Genomic DNA, 17,480 nt, shown 5'->3' on the forward strand with positions numbered 1-17,480 from the left:
AGAGCCAGATTATTCGCTTTGGCTGTGCGAAATGTGATATTATTGCAACAAAATGTCTCGAGTGCAGGGCGGACCCGCATATTTTTTTCTGCTAGGCTAGGCTTCAGGACGGAAAAATTTAGCGAATTTCCATATTGCATTAAGATTTAGCAACAGGGAGCTTAGGAACGAAGTTTTAATTGATTCAATTTATTAAAGTTGCTGCAGATTCGGTGGTTATTTAATACTTATTTAATCCACTTCAACAGTTGCTTCGTTGAAAGCATTATTCACGTTGGATTATGCAAATATTTCCATTTCTACGAGTTCAGTGATGAATAAATGAGACAAAATAAAGGATTACTGAGGATTTATACCAAATTGGTATTTCACAAGTAGGAAAGAAGCTCTGTCAATCCGAAACATTTAATTACGACTTCCGAAGTTATCTGCATTATATTCCTCGAATTTCAGTTTCTTTTTATGTTGTTTGACACCATCGATACATCAGTGCTCTGTTGGGCGAAACGACAGCAGTGCTGTAAAAACAGTTGTAAGAACAAAGGAAAGTCCAAGGATTATACGCAGCCGGCACCTTCGACTGCTATAACAAAATCGTTTGTGATTGCTTCTACGCTTTGTACTATAAACTTTGATAGGAATCGAAATTTTGCTAAAGCAGATAAAACGATTGAATCCGAAATGAGGAATCGAAATATATTCAAACAAATCATAATGCAATGTTTATGTAGGTCATCCAAAAACCACGTAGATTTGTTGGGGGAGGAAATGATTTCGTAGCAGTTTACATTCGTCTACTAAATTGAAAGATTTCGTTCTTAGTCTCAACTCTCAACAAATACATTATACCATATCATTGGAGACCGCCCGTGTGTTGCTAGTCCGTTACTGATTAGAAACGAAGGAATCCTCTGCATTTCCACTTGCATCACAAGAAGGTGTTGTTTGTTAGTAAATTTTCGAATAATATTATCATGTGTTTATTGCTCTGGGTAGTCAGCTACCGAGAATACTTTGCATTTTAATCGCGTTTAGTATTAATATGTGCTTCCAACTAAAATACGAAATTTCTTCCGAAATTCGTAAAACTCCGAACAGCCGGCTGTCGGAAGGTTCGCTATCAATTCATACATTCAATTCATTGTGTTCGGTTTGGTTTTTTGTCGTTGGTACGACTTACTTTACTATGGAGCGTCTTTTCAAAATTTACCCTGTACAAGTATGTATGTGTAGAACTTAATCGTGAATATCTCTTGTTGTACTTAACCCAACAACATATATTTTTCTCTATGCTGTCGGAAATATGATCAGCAATATATGACGAATTGGTGTATTGGTGTATTACTCTAGTGAAATTCCATCACTGGGCTAAGTACAGCGAAGCATGCTTGATTCTTCTAGTCAATTGGACTTTCTCTTCATGTATTTTCATATGCAGGGTAGTTTAATTCGCAAAACAGCTTCCTCGGCTACGGGTTTAAGTCCCGCCTTTGCGGTAGTATTCGCCATTTTCATTACATAATAGCGTTCACATGTAATTTTTTCAATCTGATTCCCCGATTAGTATCTAAACTAAATTTTAGACTAATTTTTTTCACACTTCTGATTTTGGTACCAATGTGGATTTTTAATCAATAAATAAATAATTTTCTGCACAAGTTGAAATGCTTTGGTTTCAAAATTGAATGAAAATCCAATATTTTTAGATATTTCCAAAACAATTGAAATTCAATCATGCGTCTCCATTAAAGCTCTATTAGAAGGATGCATAGTACATAACTCCTAGAGCTAAACACAATGTGTTTTATCCCTGTAGACCTTCAATGGAAATGCAGGATTGATTGTTATTCTTTATAGAACAAAAAATCAAACAACACTTTTGAAAAAAATATGAAATCGAAGCATCAAAAATTATTTACGTCTTACTAGAAAAGCTAGAGTTGAACCAAAGTTGGAAGAGTAAAAATATACGTTTCAACATTTTTAAGTATTTTTGGATTGAAAGTAGTTAAAGGATTGAAATTTTAGGGAAATTTTCTCTAGTCCAAACTCTTTCGCCTGTCGTATAACAATATGAATTTCCTTTGGGGGCAAACTTCAAATGTTTACCAAGGGCTACTTACAGTCTGGAACAGCACTAAAAAAATGTTACAGGGCCGCTAAGAATACAATCGAAATTATATGCATACAGAGATGTGATAATTTCAATTGAGCAAACCAAAATGTTTTCAGTTCTTCAAAGGCAAAACGTACATTTCGCTGAATTTCACCTTAGTGTTCAGTTTAACTTTGAATATTTTTTTGGCACTAAAACTTTCTTCTAACAGTAGATCACAAAAAACTACTTTTAAAAATGGGCCCGTGACGAAAAATACATCATTTGTTAAGAAAATGATTGTTTAGACAATTTCGGTTTGGTTTTTGTGACACCCAATGTAATGGCCAAAGCTCAACACGTGTATGTCATCCTATTATATAGATGGTAATTTTAAATCCATTGTTTCCGGAACTAAACGCTATTAGTATAGTTCACATTCGTTCAACAAAGTAATGTGATGCAGCAGCACAATGATTCCACTGAACCGTGTCAATTCTACACCCGCGCGTCATTGACATTCAATTCACATCCTGACAGGATAGTCGTAAAACTTCGGACATAAATTTAATTAAATTATTACACTTGAAGAATGTTTGCAATCGGCGTTAGCTCTCGCGGGCAGCAGACATAAATCGAACTGATGCGGTCTAACTAAATGGCGAAAGTTCTTTGTTTCACCTCTCCCACGTCCCTCGGGGAAAATTATGTCATACCGAGTTGAGCAGCTTTGAGTGAGATCGCACCGGTTCTACGTTTGCCTTTCGCACACCATCCGGCTCAATCCTACCGGGGACAAACGAACTGAGGCTAAAGGATCAACTTTTGGGAAATTAATCACACCGTTTTTTTTTGTTTCATACCACGACAGAACAGGAGTATGTGGTACTGCCGGGTGTTATCAGTGCTGGTCATTTCCAGAGGGGTCGTCTGGTAAATTAACTTGAAAATTTATTATAACGGGATTACGGATCTATTGGTTCGTGATTGACGGTTTTGGTGGCTTTCATTAGTTTGTTGTGATGATTAAAAAATAATAATAACGACTTGGCGTGCTAAGAACAACTAATTAAAGTGTTGATTAAAGTCGAATTTCTTGAGGCAAAATGTTTTCAAGATAGGGTGGTAGTATTTGACACAATGTTCTACCATTTATGTACAGATTGATAACGACAGCCATTGTTAAAAACTTTCCATGTGAACGATAATTGAGATAGATTTTCCGTTTCTCAACAATGATTGCGAAACATGAGACTTTTTACAGTTCTTTCTCCGACGTCTTCAGCTCTGCAAAATTGATCAACGCTTAAATCCAAGTACACTGAGGTCTCTTTTTGCGCGGGGGATATGTACTGCATACAAAAAACTGCGCAAAAAACCGCGTAACTTCAGAAATTCGAGTAAAAAACCAAGTAGCTTCGGATATCCGCGTAAAAAACGCAAAACTATAAGCGAATTTTTTTTATACTAAATACCTTAGAAATGCATGAAACTTTGATTATGAGATTCCCGAAATCGTTTTTTTTTTGGTGCCAGATATCTTAGATATGCATGAAACATTCAAATCTACTTTTTTTTTAAATATGTTTAGAAAAAACCGAAAATTTTCCAAGTGTCAGAGACTTTAAAAAAAATTCGGTATATCGCCAGATGATGACGTTTCATACATTTCTAAACCAAAAGAAGAAAAGCGGATAGCTCTGTAAATTCGCGTTGAAAATAAGCGCAACTTCGGAAATCCGCGTGAAAAAAAAACGCGTAACCTAGGAAGTCCGCGTAGCTTCGGAAATTTAAGTAAAAAAGTTGCGTAAGAAAGACCTCAATGTATGACTTCATTAATCAAGACATTCAAAAAAATCCACTGTTGCCAAAATTAGCCAAATCGGTTCAGTATGAAGTAGATACAGGCATTTAAAAATACCGTTCCGACTGTTTTTGAGGCTTGGTGGTTGAAGTCAAGGATGACTTTTATCGTATCAAAGAACGCTCTCTAGCAACTCTTCACACGATTCAATGAGTGCCATCAAAGAGAGACGTATATAATCTCAGCAACAGTAAAAACCGACATGGTTCATTTTACATAGAATGGACACCAGTGCGAGAGCGAATTTCTCTCGTTGACCTGTGTGAGAATCAAAGGTTAGCATGCTGCTGTGGGGATTCTCTCTGAAGCAACAAACGGTCGCTTATACTCGTTTCGCAATCCGATTCTATACGGGCAGTTGATAATTGCGATAGAATCGTTTTACTATTGCCGCTTATTCTAACTATGTGCATATAACCTTTGTATAAGTTGTTTCTATGAAAATGTATGTGAATGTTCCACACAAGGGCTTTGAAATATTGCAACCTAGTATGAGAATCATCAAGCCGAATCATCGATTCTATTTTCTGTGATAATTGTCAACTTGCGATTCTCTCTTGGTAAATTATACACAGCACCGATCATTATCAAACTGTAACTTTTTTTAAGGGTCGTGAAATACTCATAGTATGAAGTGGAGCGAAGAAATGTAGAAAAATTCTCTCACGGTTCATGCATTGAAAGACACGAGTTCTTGTAGCATCTTCTACCGGATTGAAAATGTTGTATACAATATCCACAATCCCTAACACTGGTTGGATCGCACCCAACGTATTCGCGCAGAGCGGGTATTCAAAGAAAACTACAAGGATCCGCCAAATGGGGTTGTTCGAGCCATTGATGTGGAACAAGGCAACCAAAATTTCTAATGTTCTACAATCAAACAGTTCAATCAATCGCCACACTTTTGGATCCGCAATTGCACGAGAGTCTGCTTAGATTGATCTTGATTAGGTACCAGCACCGAACATTGTTTGTCTTGATTTGTATTTGTTTTATACCCGACGAAACTACACCAATATCCTAAATGTATGCAATTATATCTTTGTACATACTTGTGATACGGATTTCGATATTTAAGTTTTTCTTCGCCAAGCTTATGTTCAAGTTTTGTATGCAAGCAATTATTTTTATAGCGTTAAGTTTCTCTACCATTCTGCGATTTCGGTTGAAGCGATAAACTTTTTCTCATTATCAATCGAGTTCATCTTATATAAATTAGAGATTAATCTAAGGCACTCGAAATTTTCTCTGGGGTAGCTGTCAATTTCTCAGGCGAAACGACATAATATGGAATTTCATCCGAGTTTGCATGACACAAGATCAGAGCATTTTGATTAAAGCTTCAAATCGTTTTATGGCACTATTTGTCTTGCTGTCTAGCAACAACCTACCTCTAGCATACTACGCGTAGGATTGAAACGTTAGCTATAATTTCGCTTCTATTTATAGATTCGCGAGCTTCCAACAGCTTCGCTTTTGCATCGATTGACCAATCCGACCGATGCTTATAGCTTACTCCTTCAAAACCGTCGCTATTAATCAAAATTTCAATCATTTATAATTGAAAATACGTGGCTTGATACATTCAAATCGAAACTTAGAAATATTTCCAATCAAATGATGAAATAATATTAATAATTGATACAAAATAGACTGAGCTGTAAGTGTTTAAAACCTGACCACATTTCTACATGTATTTTTCCTTGAGTTTCTGATTCGCACCCCTATATAGAAAATAAAGATGTGTTCCACTTCAAAAACGGTTAGAATACGGTTTCAGGATTTTTCATCACGACAACACTGGGTCTTGTGTTGTGACATCGATCAAAAACAATTTGGATATTCCATGATTCTTTATTTTTGCAGTTATAATACTAATGTTAATTCTTTCCGCTCGACCACCCTTTCATCTCTCCGCCATCTCCATTGAAAACTAATAAATTCGCTCGTTGTAACTAATCCTATTGTATCTCCTCTTCTCCGCACTTTATCGTTCTTCTCCTATCTTTTTGAACATTAGTTAGATCTATATGTTGGTTCTAACCACGTTTGCTCACCCTCTTTTTTTATCCGTCTTCCACCATCTTTTTCGACCACTAATAAAATCCACATGCCGAACCTAGCCGCGTTTCGTTCGCCAACTCTCATTCACCACTCCCTCCTTCTACCTCCCCTTTAAAAGCATATTTCTTTTCTTCTCTAGTTTCGACGCAAAAACACCATCGTTTACCCGATGGGCTTAGTGTCATCTAATTACTATAGAGTTAGTTAGCTAGGGTTAGTTTTAATTAATAGTATTAAGTACATACATGTCTCTGTTGGATTGTTATAATCTGTTGATATAAACGATGAGGAAGTTTTATTCCTGCTGGAGTGAAAGATTAATATTTCAGCTCCATTGGGCTTTTTCCTGCTCCAAATAAATAAAAAAATAAATAAATAAAGTGGATGGGCCATTCTGCCCTGCTCTACAATCTAGACTTGGCGTTATCCGACCTTTACTTGTAGATTGTAGTCTTACCTTTTTCATGGTAGTTGATGAACTAAATTCTATGAGCATCCCAAAAGACTGAGACCATAAGCTTACCGTCCCTCATTGGTGTTTTGGCCGCTTTGGACGGTTCTTATCGGCAGCAGTCCACTTGGCTGATAACCGCCACGACTCCGGAGTGTAGTGTAGGATCCAACTTTCGTCCATCGTCACATATCGATGCAAAATTCAGTTTCATTTTCGTTTTGGTTCACCGTGAGTAAACGCGAAACTAACTTTGACTACAGCTCCCTCATAGCAGAATATTAGCTGTCCACTCTGAATATTTCACTAAATAACCCTTTTCCAATTTAATTTACAACACAGATCATTCGTATATTTCAGATTGATCAACACTTTGAACAGCAGGTATGAGGTAAAAATGAAATCGAACATCGCCAAAGAAGTGTGGATGTTATTTTCCTGCACGGAACGACCGAAATTAGCTCTGCGCCTAATTCGTATTACTGTTTTTGAATTAGTTGATTTTAACAACAAAATTTCCAAATTAACTATGAAATTAGTTAAAATTGAGAATTTAGTGTGCTGAAAAAAACTCTTATTTTTAGAGAATGTGTTTAGTTGGCGAATATCATGGACACAAACCAGCAATATTTCAATCCAGTACGAAATTCTCATTGACAACTAATTTTGTTATTAAAGTGAGAAAATTTGGTTCTATTTATCTATCACAATCATTGCTGAAGTACAGCACAAAGAAAACAAAAATTGAATTGATTTTATTAGCAAGTTTATGAGTCAAATACTCATGAGAAGTGTCAAATCGGACAATCCATTGAAAATCTAAAAAGGACAGTCTTGTTGAAACTGTTTGCAAATTGTTTTGATGTTTTTCGCATGTGTTACGATATATCCATATATAAATTTCTAAGCCGATATGTAAAAATGAAGTAAACTCTTAGTGGAAAGTGAATTTATTCAGAATTTGTGCGCATTTGAAGCGATTATGCGTAATAATGTTTTACGTGGAACAGTGAAGTGAGTTTCGAATGTTGCACTCTAATTGTATATGTAATCGGTTTATGTTTTCCGAGTACTCAAAGTTTTCAGTGAGAGAGTCGATTTCGCGAAGTCGAATGAAGAAAGCAGCGATTTAGAAGAAAAATTTTCAAAAGAAGTTTATGTTTCGCTTATGTCTTTTTCTCCAATACAACATCGTATTTATACCTGCCAATATAGAAAAGACTACCGCTACTGAAATATTTTTCGGTAGTAGTGTGCCATCTAGTGGCTAGTAGTCATTACGGTGTTAACGTTTTTTTTCTTAGCTAAGAAATGACAGCTCGTTGAATTGGTGAATTCAACTAAAAAAATAGCCATTTCAACAAATATTTTATTATTATTAAGGGAATCAGAAATAAAAAATCTAAATTAGCAAAAGTAAGATTTTTTTAGTTGTCTCAAAAAATAACTAACTAAAATCAGAAAATCAACTAATTTTTTCGCCAAAATGCTGATTTCGGTCTTTCCGTGTGCGTATAAATTTAAGCATATAACACTAAAGTAATAGATGAATATTTTCCTACTCTATTTTCTAAACTATGATTACAAGAATAATGAGTTTGAACGAAAACTTAATAATGGTAATAACTTAAGTGGTTGTTGATACGTGCATTGTTTAGCAAAGTCCGCCACATTTTTTGTGGGGCAATCGTTATTGTGCTTGATTTATTTGATGTTATTTTATTCATCAAAAACTTGTTGTGATTTTACATCTTATAAGATGCACATAAATGGAGCCTCGTATTTCACGAAAATTGATATTCAAGAACATGTACAATTGTGTGATTTGAATATTACATGGCTTGAAATGAAACGAAATGAAAAACAAAATATCTACAGAGCAACTACGCGACTTGAACCGAGAAACATTAGATCACAAAGTAAGTCAGTTAATCGACTGAACCACCGAGTGCAAATCAAACTCGAAGCCGGTAAAACTCGATACGAATTGAATATTGCTTTATTTGACAAGTTAAGTAGTTATGAATTGTAGAATTGTGTCACCTGTGAAATTCATATTTGTTTTCTGTGCAATAAAGTGTTCTTCAAGCAAGCAGAAACTTTATGTCTGCTTAGCGGTTTATGATGAGCTGTTTGGTAGCATAACAGTTCAACATAAACAAAAATGTGCCATATGCACAAAAAAAGTTTAACTCCCAAAAATGTTTCTTAATGTTTTTTTTTTTTTTGCAAAAACCAAAATTTATAACCGTCAGAATCCCCGAGACGGATATTCAATTCAATTTAATAAACACTCAAATGTAACCTACCTTCACGGGGGATGAAGCTAGCCACTGCTGGAACAGATCGGAAGTGACAGACGCCCGATGCGGCGACCGTGCGGCCTTGGTCATATCGGCTGTAATTGACTGCAGTTTAGCGATGACATCGACCGGTGCTCGCTCTCGGAACCACCGCTCGATGGCCGTCGAATGTTCGTCGAAGAAGACGCCAACCTCGTCCAGTTCCGACAGGGAGCAGATCGAGTCCGCCTTCTGTCGAACCGGCGACAGATGCGTCGGCGACTGGGACTGACTCATGCTGGACCGAGAGTTGTTCGGTGACAGCAAATTGGAATCCTCACCAGCACCGATGCCGCCGGGGTCCGTGCTCCCGCAGGTTGATTGTTTCGAATTGCGTCTAATTATACCGTAATTAACTTCACTTATTCCACCATTTTCATGCGGCGAGGAAAGCTTCGGAACTACCGCACAGCAGTCAGGGCTAACAGTGTTATTATTGTTAACGATTGTGGCTTCTTGGCTGCACAAACGAAAGAGGGAAAAACGGACACCGCTGGTGAGGATGGAATGGCGGCGCAATGGAAGCGTGAGAAATGACGCAATGTGCTGTTTTGATTCGGATCACTGAGTTCACCACCCGACGAACTGTTGCTTTGGAATTGTAATATATTAAATCCCGTCCCAGGAGAAAATAAAATTCGCTTCTTTGAAAGCTGGAAAACAAGCCACACACAGAAGCAGTAAATTAAAGCTCAAACACATCAAAAGAAAAACAATAAATCAGCAAATCAAATTCAGGATTTTCACTGCGGGGGACAACACATGAAACAACATCGCACACAGTTCCATTTTGTACCAGCCACTGAATGTTTCTTCTGCAGCCTCTTCCATCCTCGCAGCAGGCATTATGTCACCGTCGTCGTCGGTTGCGATCTGACAATCATTGCCACTGCCAATGACAATGTCGCTCCTGGTACATCCTTCCACGTGATTTGCTTCGAGCAGATTTTCTGTCGACATTTTTGCACTTTTCTTCCTTCCCTCCCACGGTGTGCTGTTTCACACAAATATGAACTATGTTTTCTTCAGCTGACTGTTTGTCAGCAAATTTGTCAACGGTTATCTAATACCACCACCCCACACACACACACTCACACACAGATGCTCACTTGATTGCTGCTCGCTTGCTTAACATTCGAGAGAACTACAGCGTCTATCGCCGGACACAATAACAATAGTAGCCCACGACACGACCCTCCGGAGAACTGTTAAGTAGTCCGCTCCAACCAGAAATAGTAACATCAACAAGCAACGTTTATTCCGCTGTGACTAGGATGTGACACTTGGCAAGTACTCAACAACCGACTCCGCAGATAAGCACTTATACCGCGAACTCACGCTCACGAACCCATAAAGTGCTCCTCGGTGTAATGGTTTTAATTGTATGAAAATTTCTCCTGTCATTTGCTTCCTGAAGACCGATGGAATCACGTGCTCTGTCGTCGTCCGGGTTCCCATCGACGCCTTCACATTGATATGACGGTTGGTTGGCCATCATCGTCGCCGATGGTGCTGCCCAAAGCGTCGCAATATTAACCAGAGATAATTCGAGCTGGATGGGCCCGGCCACGAGCTGTAACAAGAGGAAACAGACACAAGGGAAATGTTATTTCTGTTCATTCGCGACACGGCATTTCAATTAGGAAGAAAATTAAATGTTGTTAAAGTAGAAAGGTCATGATTAAATTTAGAAAGGTCTTCTCATATTTCCAATTACAGTGCAATGTGTTTCCTCGATTCGTTGCATATTGATTATTGATTAGCTACTCTTGATGACGACATTCCACCTTCCTCAAAAAAAAAATCGAAAGAAAAAATCTCCATACATTCCCGTTATCTACGGTTCGGGTCCTTCCATCACGGTTCTGAATTTCAAAAAAAAATGTGTGCTTCTACTTTCAATGCCAGCGAATTCTTCATGGGCTACCGAAAAGGATCAAAGCAACCACAATCGCCCGATCTGTGACTGGAATTTATCGGATTTTTTGTCTCCATCCAAAGGTAACTATGGACTACCGTAGTGTACACGTACAGCCTTTCATGTTTTAGGCCTTTTCATTTCCGATAGATAGGTATAAAGAAAAATCACAATATAGGTAGGACTCGCACCAAAAATCTAAGTCGCAATTTCAATTACGTTCACGAACTGTAAATAGATTGTCTTAGGAGACAAAAAAAAAAAACAATACAAATTTTAATTTCCAATTTCAGGATCCTTCGGACGGATTGAAGAACTTCCGAAAAAAGCACTTCATCCGCTTTGAGCGACGAGCTTGACATTCATTAAACGGTGGCTCTCTGCTTTATGTGCTACTTGCTTTGAAATTTCATTTTCGCCTGCCTTTGCTTTATAGCACATGCATGTGCTTGATAGCCGAGCGTGACCCTTTTTGAGCACATAATCCTCATGCAAGTACCATCTAGTTTGCTGTGGTACAGCTAATCTGTGAAAAACTTTCGGATATTATCCCTCCCGGGTAGTGGTGAACCATTTATCACCAATGAGATAGCAAACTTTCTTGAATTCTCAGGTAAGATTAAACCATAAAACCTGTTTTAATCCACCTTGTGGGGTAATGATAACTTTTTTGTTAAAATATCATTAGAAATCAATGCAAGTTCCGATAGAGTTTTTGACAATCTATTTCCAAAGCCGGAACTCGAAAACCTGTGCTCCTGTTACTACTGTAAAAGAAATTCATGTTTAATGGGTAGTAATACTTTTCAAGCAGCATAATGAAACATGCTGCAATTGCAGGATTTGTATTTTTGTTATTATTATCAATATAATAGTTGGTAATCACAGCCGATGGATTCGGTTGTGTTCAGAATACGTTTTCATTCTCTCGTACACGCTACATGAAACTGAACAAAGCACGCTGTGTGCTTTGTTCTCAAGGCGGTGGTGTTTTCTTTCTTCGTACCAGCACGTACCGGTTTTGCTTCATCATTTTAAATGACGATTTGAAAGTTTTGACACTAATCAGCCTATAATTTCGGAAGTGAAAGTCGTATCCGGATGAAATTGCACAGTATATTTTAAAACAATTAGTGCTTAAATTTTAATCCAAATTAGTAAAAATCGGTTTATCCGTTCCTGAGAAATCGAAGTGAGTTCCGTTTTTTGGAGTTTTCTTTCATTATTATCGATTCTTTCGGAACCAGAAACCAAGGACTAGTAGTCTCAAAGTAGGTTAATATATCCACCAGCTAACAAGATCTGCCAACAAGAATAATTTACTAGTCAGTTTTATAAAAATTTTCACTTCGTTTTTACTCATGAAATTGAAAAATTTTCACTTATCGTACGGTAATACCGGAACCGGAAGTCGGATCCAAATCGACTTTTCGGGGACTTTTAAAGAATTTCAATTTCTTTTATTTGCATCTTAGATTGTGAAAATCAGTTGAGAAATTAAAAAAAAATGAGTACGGAATTACTTATAAATTTTCACATATTACCTTGTGTTTCCGGAGCCGGAAGTCAGGAACATCGCATCGCAGTTTACGCAAATTTACCTGTATGAACATGTAATATTGTGTGACTTTCTAGTGACATACAATTCATTGGAATTTAAAAAAAAAAATATAATGATAGTGACGCCACGACTTGAACCGAGAATCGTTGGATCACAAAGTACGTCCGTCAATCGACTGAGCCACAGAAGCACAGATCTGCTTTGCTGGTACATATAAATTCATACAGTCGCACTTGATAGCCGAATGCAAATTACAGTTGAAACCAGGGAAATGCATGCTAATCCAACAGTAGGTCATTGCAAATGAAATTCTGCGTTATTTACCAAATTAGGTTTTTATGAAATGCATCGTATGAGGAATTGGGTGGCCTATAAAACTCAGAAAACTCTTGAGAAAAACCAAGAATGAAGTCAGTTCCGTTTCGGGATTTTTTGATCATTATTTCCGATACTTTTAGAACCGGGAACTAAGAATCGATTTCAGTTTGTTTGCCCAGCAACAAAATAAAATACAATTTGTAACCAGTTTTAAGCCAAATTTTGAATAATTTTTACGTTGTTATGCATAGTCGCTCAAAATGATGGTTTGCAATATTAACACTATATTTCCGAAACCGGAAGTCGGATCCATATAAAACTCAATTGCAGCTAATTTGACCATAAGACCGTTCATATGAACCTGAATTTATCTAAAATCAGTTGAGGCGACTTAGGGAAAATAAAATGAAATTTCGACCACTATTTTCAGTACTTCCGGATCGGAAACTAGAAAACGATATAGCTGATATAGGATCGTTTGGCAACTACAATTTTAACAGTTTTTGCCCAATTTATAGCAATTATCCGTTGCCTAACGATACAAGATTTTAAACACACTTCACCTTGTGATTCCGAAACCGGTAGTCGGATTCGGTTAAAATTCAACAGCTAATCATGAATCCGTAAGACTTTAAATTTTAGTCTAAATTTGTGAAAATCGATTTAGGTATCTCTAAGAAAATGAAGTGAGTAAGTTTTAAAGTTCTTACCAAATATTTCCGGTAGTTCCGGAACTAGAAAACGATATTTATTTATTTATTTATTATCATTGTTATGTCCATCGGATATAAAAATCTAAATGGACGAGGATGGGAAAAAGCCCATTTGAGTAGCCAATCAAATGGGCGCAAAACCATAATCTTTTGAAACAAAAATATGAATAACAATAATTACAATCCGTGTAGATGACATCCATTTGTGCCTTATTTTCCATGCAAGCGATACATTTAGATGTGAGCGTTAATAAATTTGTTGTAACGGATCTTCCTGCTTTTGTTTGTAGCGGATCTTTCTGCTCACACCTTTGTAGGGGTATGAGGTGGGACCATCATCATCATCTTCCTGTTATAAATCCATGTTGGTCGATTGAGATGTAATTTTTTGCTCGGTCCAATATAGCTCTACTGGCAATAATTTCGAAAAGCTTCGAACAAGCAGAAAGATTGGTTATTCCACGATAATTCGCCACGCCAATCTGATATATCGAAAATCAGATTTTTCGGCCGTTAACTAACAAAACACGCGCAATATAATAATCATAAGGCTAGTTCAAAGGACGTTATTTATTTTTACATCATAATGTAAATAAAACTACTCGTGCAATTATTACAAGCTGATAAACCTCATAATTCCAGAATCGGAAATCGTATCAAGGTAAAATTCAATAACGTTTTATGGAATTATAACGCCTTTCATTTGTATCTAAGTGTATTAAAATTCTTTCAAAGCTTGGAAAGCTTTCGTTTTGCTTTCTTAAAGAAAAGGATATGCAATTACTATGAAAACCGACTTTTGAATTACTCAAAGTAGTTCGCGAGCTCGCAAAATGCCTGTATGTGCATTTACTTTTCTCTCGAAATTGTCAGACTGGTTGTTTGTAGTTTCAAATGAAAGATATAATTGTCACACAATAACGTTCTTTTCTTTACATATAGATCAGACTTTCAGTTCCGGAGGTTGGATAACAAATAAAAAACGAGAAATAAGCAAAATACGAAGAAAATGTAAACTTACTTTTCTCCGAGATGGCAACACCGATTTAAAATCACTACTAAAACTTCTAAAGAGTGTTTTCATCACGTATGTCAGTTATTGATTTAAAATTCATGTTGATTGTTTTAATATAAAAATTATTGATTGTAATTATTAGATTCAAGATACTTAATCCAAAGTAGTTGCCTTCGAAAACTATGATTTTTTGACTCTTTCTTTTTTTCTTCACTATGCTCACCTCGGAGCATTTTCGAGAATTTCACAACACGAAAGTGTAACGAAATTACTCCAGATTTTATTTCTTAATAACTTTTTCCCTGTGTTTCTAATTCTTTCACGAAACGAATGGAAAAAAGTTGTAAGATTGTTGTTAATACCACGTTTATTATGAATTTTTTTTTAATAGTTGCATTTGAGGAAAAGAAAACTAAAAGTGGACAACGATGGGGAACATTACACAAAATCAACAGTTCTGATGGCTCTAAATGTTGTCTAAAGAACTACTCAGACTATTTCTTTGCAAATCGAAAGTAAAAATCATCAGTGCAAATCTAGAATAATTTTGATTAGCTTTGTGCACTTTTCACTGTACGAAATTCGCACCAAGCGAACGTTCGCTAGCATTTGGCACAGTATTTATTATCGTGGAGAATTCCACAATTTGGTCCTTTTGAAAGCCCGAAATGAATTCCGTACAGCGCTTTGATAGTTTCGTTCACTGAAATATTCAAATCCGAAATTAAATAATCGACTTTGAAACTCTATACGTTGCTATTTTTGTGGCCGTTGGGACAGCCCATTTGTAAAAAGGCTACAAACAAAATCACGTAAAAATAAAAATTGGTTCTTTTCGGAATCAACCGGTAGTGCGAGCAGATATATTGCGAGTCGTTCCCGAAGTCAGTTTCGCTTCAAACAAGAGCTATTGTGTCATTTTACTGGTGGTCGTTTGCATTGGAGAAAAATAAGTTCTAATGGCTCTCTTCTAATCGAAAGAACTATTAAGATTGCCACTATGTAAAACGAAGGTTAAAAATCATCAGATTTGTGCACTTTTTGCTGTGCGAAATTCGCACCAAATGAACGCGCAAATAAAGCTCCAGCTAGCATTTGGCTGCATCGCGTTCGAGAAAAATGCTCCGAACAGCGGTGAATATCGTAGAAAACTTCATAATTTCGGCCTTCTAAACAGAGATGTCCATCTCCTATGTGTGACGAAGAGCTAGTATAATTTCTCCCCTCGCACTGACAACATCAACGAGAGCTCTTCTATTTCACACATATATACCACTGTTATATAAAGTGTGCACGCATCATGAGAGCGAGTGTTTATTTTTTTTTTCAACTCTATCATTCGATCACACTAAACTGCTAGAGCAGAGTTTTGAAATTCTCTGAGGTGGATGAAAATATTTTCTCCGAAGTGTGCACGCCGGTGAGGACTCTGGTGTACGGTTCGCATAAGAGAAGCGTGGGGCACGCATATTCAGCAAAAGTGCAATTTATTGTTAAAGTTTAGTTTTTCCTTGCTGCGAAAAATATTGTCATAGCAAGGCCATCATTAAATTCTATAAATTTAAAAATTAAATAACAGAAGTGTTCGCTCATTAGCACGCACCAGTGCACAGTGATGCCTCTACAAAAGTTGGCAAAAACAATAAATACGTCGATAAACGTCAGCAGGATGATTTTTTTTAATAATTTGAGGTCTCTGAATATATTTTCATCTTGATAATGTATGAAAAAATATTCGATCCACCTAAAAGTGATATGATGCACCGTTCGCTATGGACCGGAAAATGACGACTTTTTTTTAAATAAATTAACTTGTGTATTTTTATTCATTTCGTGATTGATTAGGAGCTTTAACTTATGTTTCGAATAATGATTAAATCTGTGTGAAAAATGTATACACAAAGAAAAAAAACTTTTCCTTATATCTTGAAAAGATCAATTTTCTCCAGAAGGGCTTATCTTAATATTTTTATTTTCTGAAAAGTTGTAACATACAACTGATGTAGTTTCACATTCAGTAAAAACCATTCAAGCGAAGAGGTTGTGTTTCGATTGTACTGGCTCGTGAGTTAACGGCTGCTACCGAGACAATTCTAAGCTTCAGGTAGTTAAACTGCCCATAGCAAACGCAATATTCGGGGCGTTTCCCGACTGGAAAGCTAGCAACGAAGGCCATCCCGTTCATACGCACAGAGGTGTAGAAACACAGAGGTGCGAGAGCATAGAAGTGACGAGTCACAGAGGTGCCATCGCATAAAGGTGCGAAGACGAAGGGGTGCAAAGGCACAAAGGTGCTAAAGCAACCCAGTGCTGATCTACCAGGTACCAGAATTTGTACGCTGCGTAGGATCAAAAGAGACGGCATATATCGCGAGGTGCTACACTGCAAGCATCGCATTTGATCGCCACCAAGAGCAAAAGCACTGTACCTGGGGTCAGGTACAGGCAGCACAGCAAGTGCAGTGGTGTTCACAACGACGGCAGAGCAACTGAGATAGCAGTAAACGACAGAAGACTGCCAATTGGAAACAGCAGAAGACTGCCAATTGGAAATCGTTGGAAGAGCTTCACGTCGTTCTTCACGATAAAGGAACAGAGACATCAGCTACAAGGTAGATTTAATTTAATTTATTTTTTATTTCTTATATCTGAAATTTTACTAAACATAAGTTTTTATTTTGGTATTATTAATTTACAAAAAAATTTAATGTAATGGATGATCTCATGGAAGATCATCCGAATCCGATTCCGGATACTAGTAAGAGTTTAAATACTCCGAGGGCTAAACATTATCCACAGGGTGCCACTGGGCCATGGATAGTCTATCTTCGAAAAAAAGAAAAGATTTTAAATTTGATGCAAATTACCAAGGATTTGACATCACATTTCTCTGAAGTTAAAGAAATATGTAAAGTTAATAGAGATAAAATTCGAGTTGTTGTCAATGACTTGAAACAGGCGAACGAAATTGTAACCTGTAAATTATTTTCTGTTGAATATCGAGTTTACATTCCATCGAAGGAGGTGGAAATTGACGGTGTTGTGACTGAAGCAAGTCTGACGGCCGATGATTTACTTAAAAATGGAGTTGGTCGTTTTAAAAACTCCATGCTTGAGGGAGTTAAGATACTCGAGT

The 17,480-nt window shown here is 36.9% G+C and overlaps 1 protein-coding gene across 13 annotated transcripts in view; it reads right to left on the bottom strand.

Annotated features, from left to right (window-relative positions):
• Positions 1-17,480, bottom strand: part of LOC131438262 (cGMP-specific 3',5'-cyclic phosphodiesterase) — a 189,803-nt gene that overhangs the window by 80,543 nt on the left and 91,780 nt on the right. For 5 of the 13 annotated variants that reach the window (XM_058608185.1, XM_058608168.1, XM_058608151.1 and 2 more), the window contains 2 exons: positions 10,168-10,392; positions 8,787-9,279 (listed from right to left, as the gene is read on the bottom strand). In XM_058608185.1, coding sequence (XP_058464168.1) covers positions 8,787-9,279; positions 10,168-10,277 — 603 coding nt within the window. In that variant the 5' untranslated portion in view covers positions 10,278-10,392. Of the gene's footprint in view, positions 1-8,786; positions 9,280-9,615; positions 10,393-17,480 lie in introns of those variants that run through there. The other 8 variants (XM_058608232.1, XM_058608234.1, XM_058608206.1 and 5 more) reach the window with 3 other exon arrangements.

The sequence above is a fragment of the Malaya genurostris genome, chromosome 1, assembly GCF_030247185.1.
Source record: "Malaya genurostris strain Urasoe2022 chromosome 1, Malgen_1.1, whole genome shotgun sequence".
Classification (NCBI taxonomy): Eukaryota; Metazoa; Arthropoda; class Insecta; order Diptera; family Culicidae; genus Malaya; species Malaya genurostris.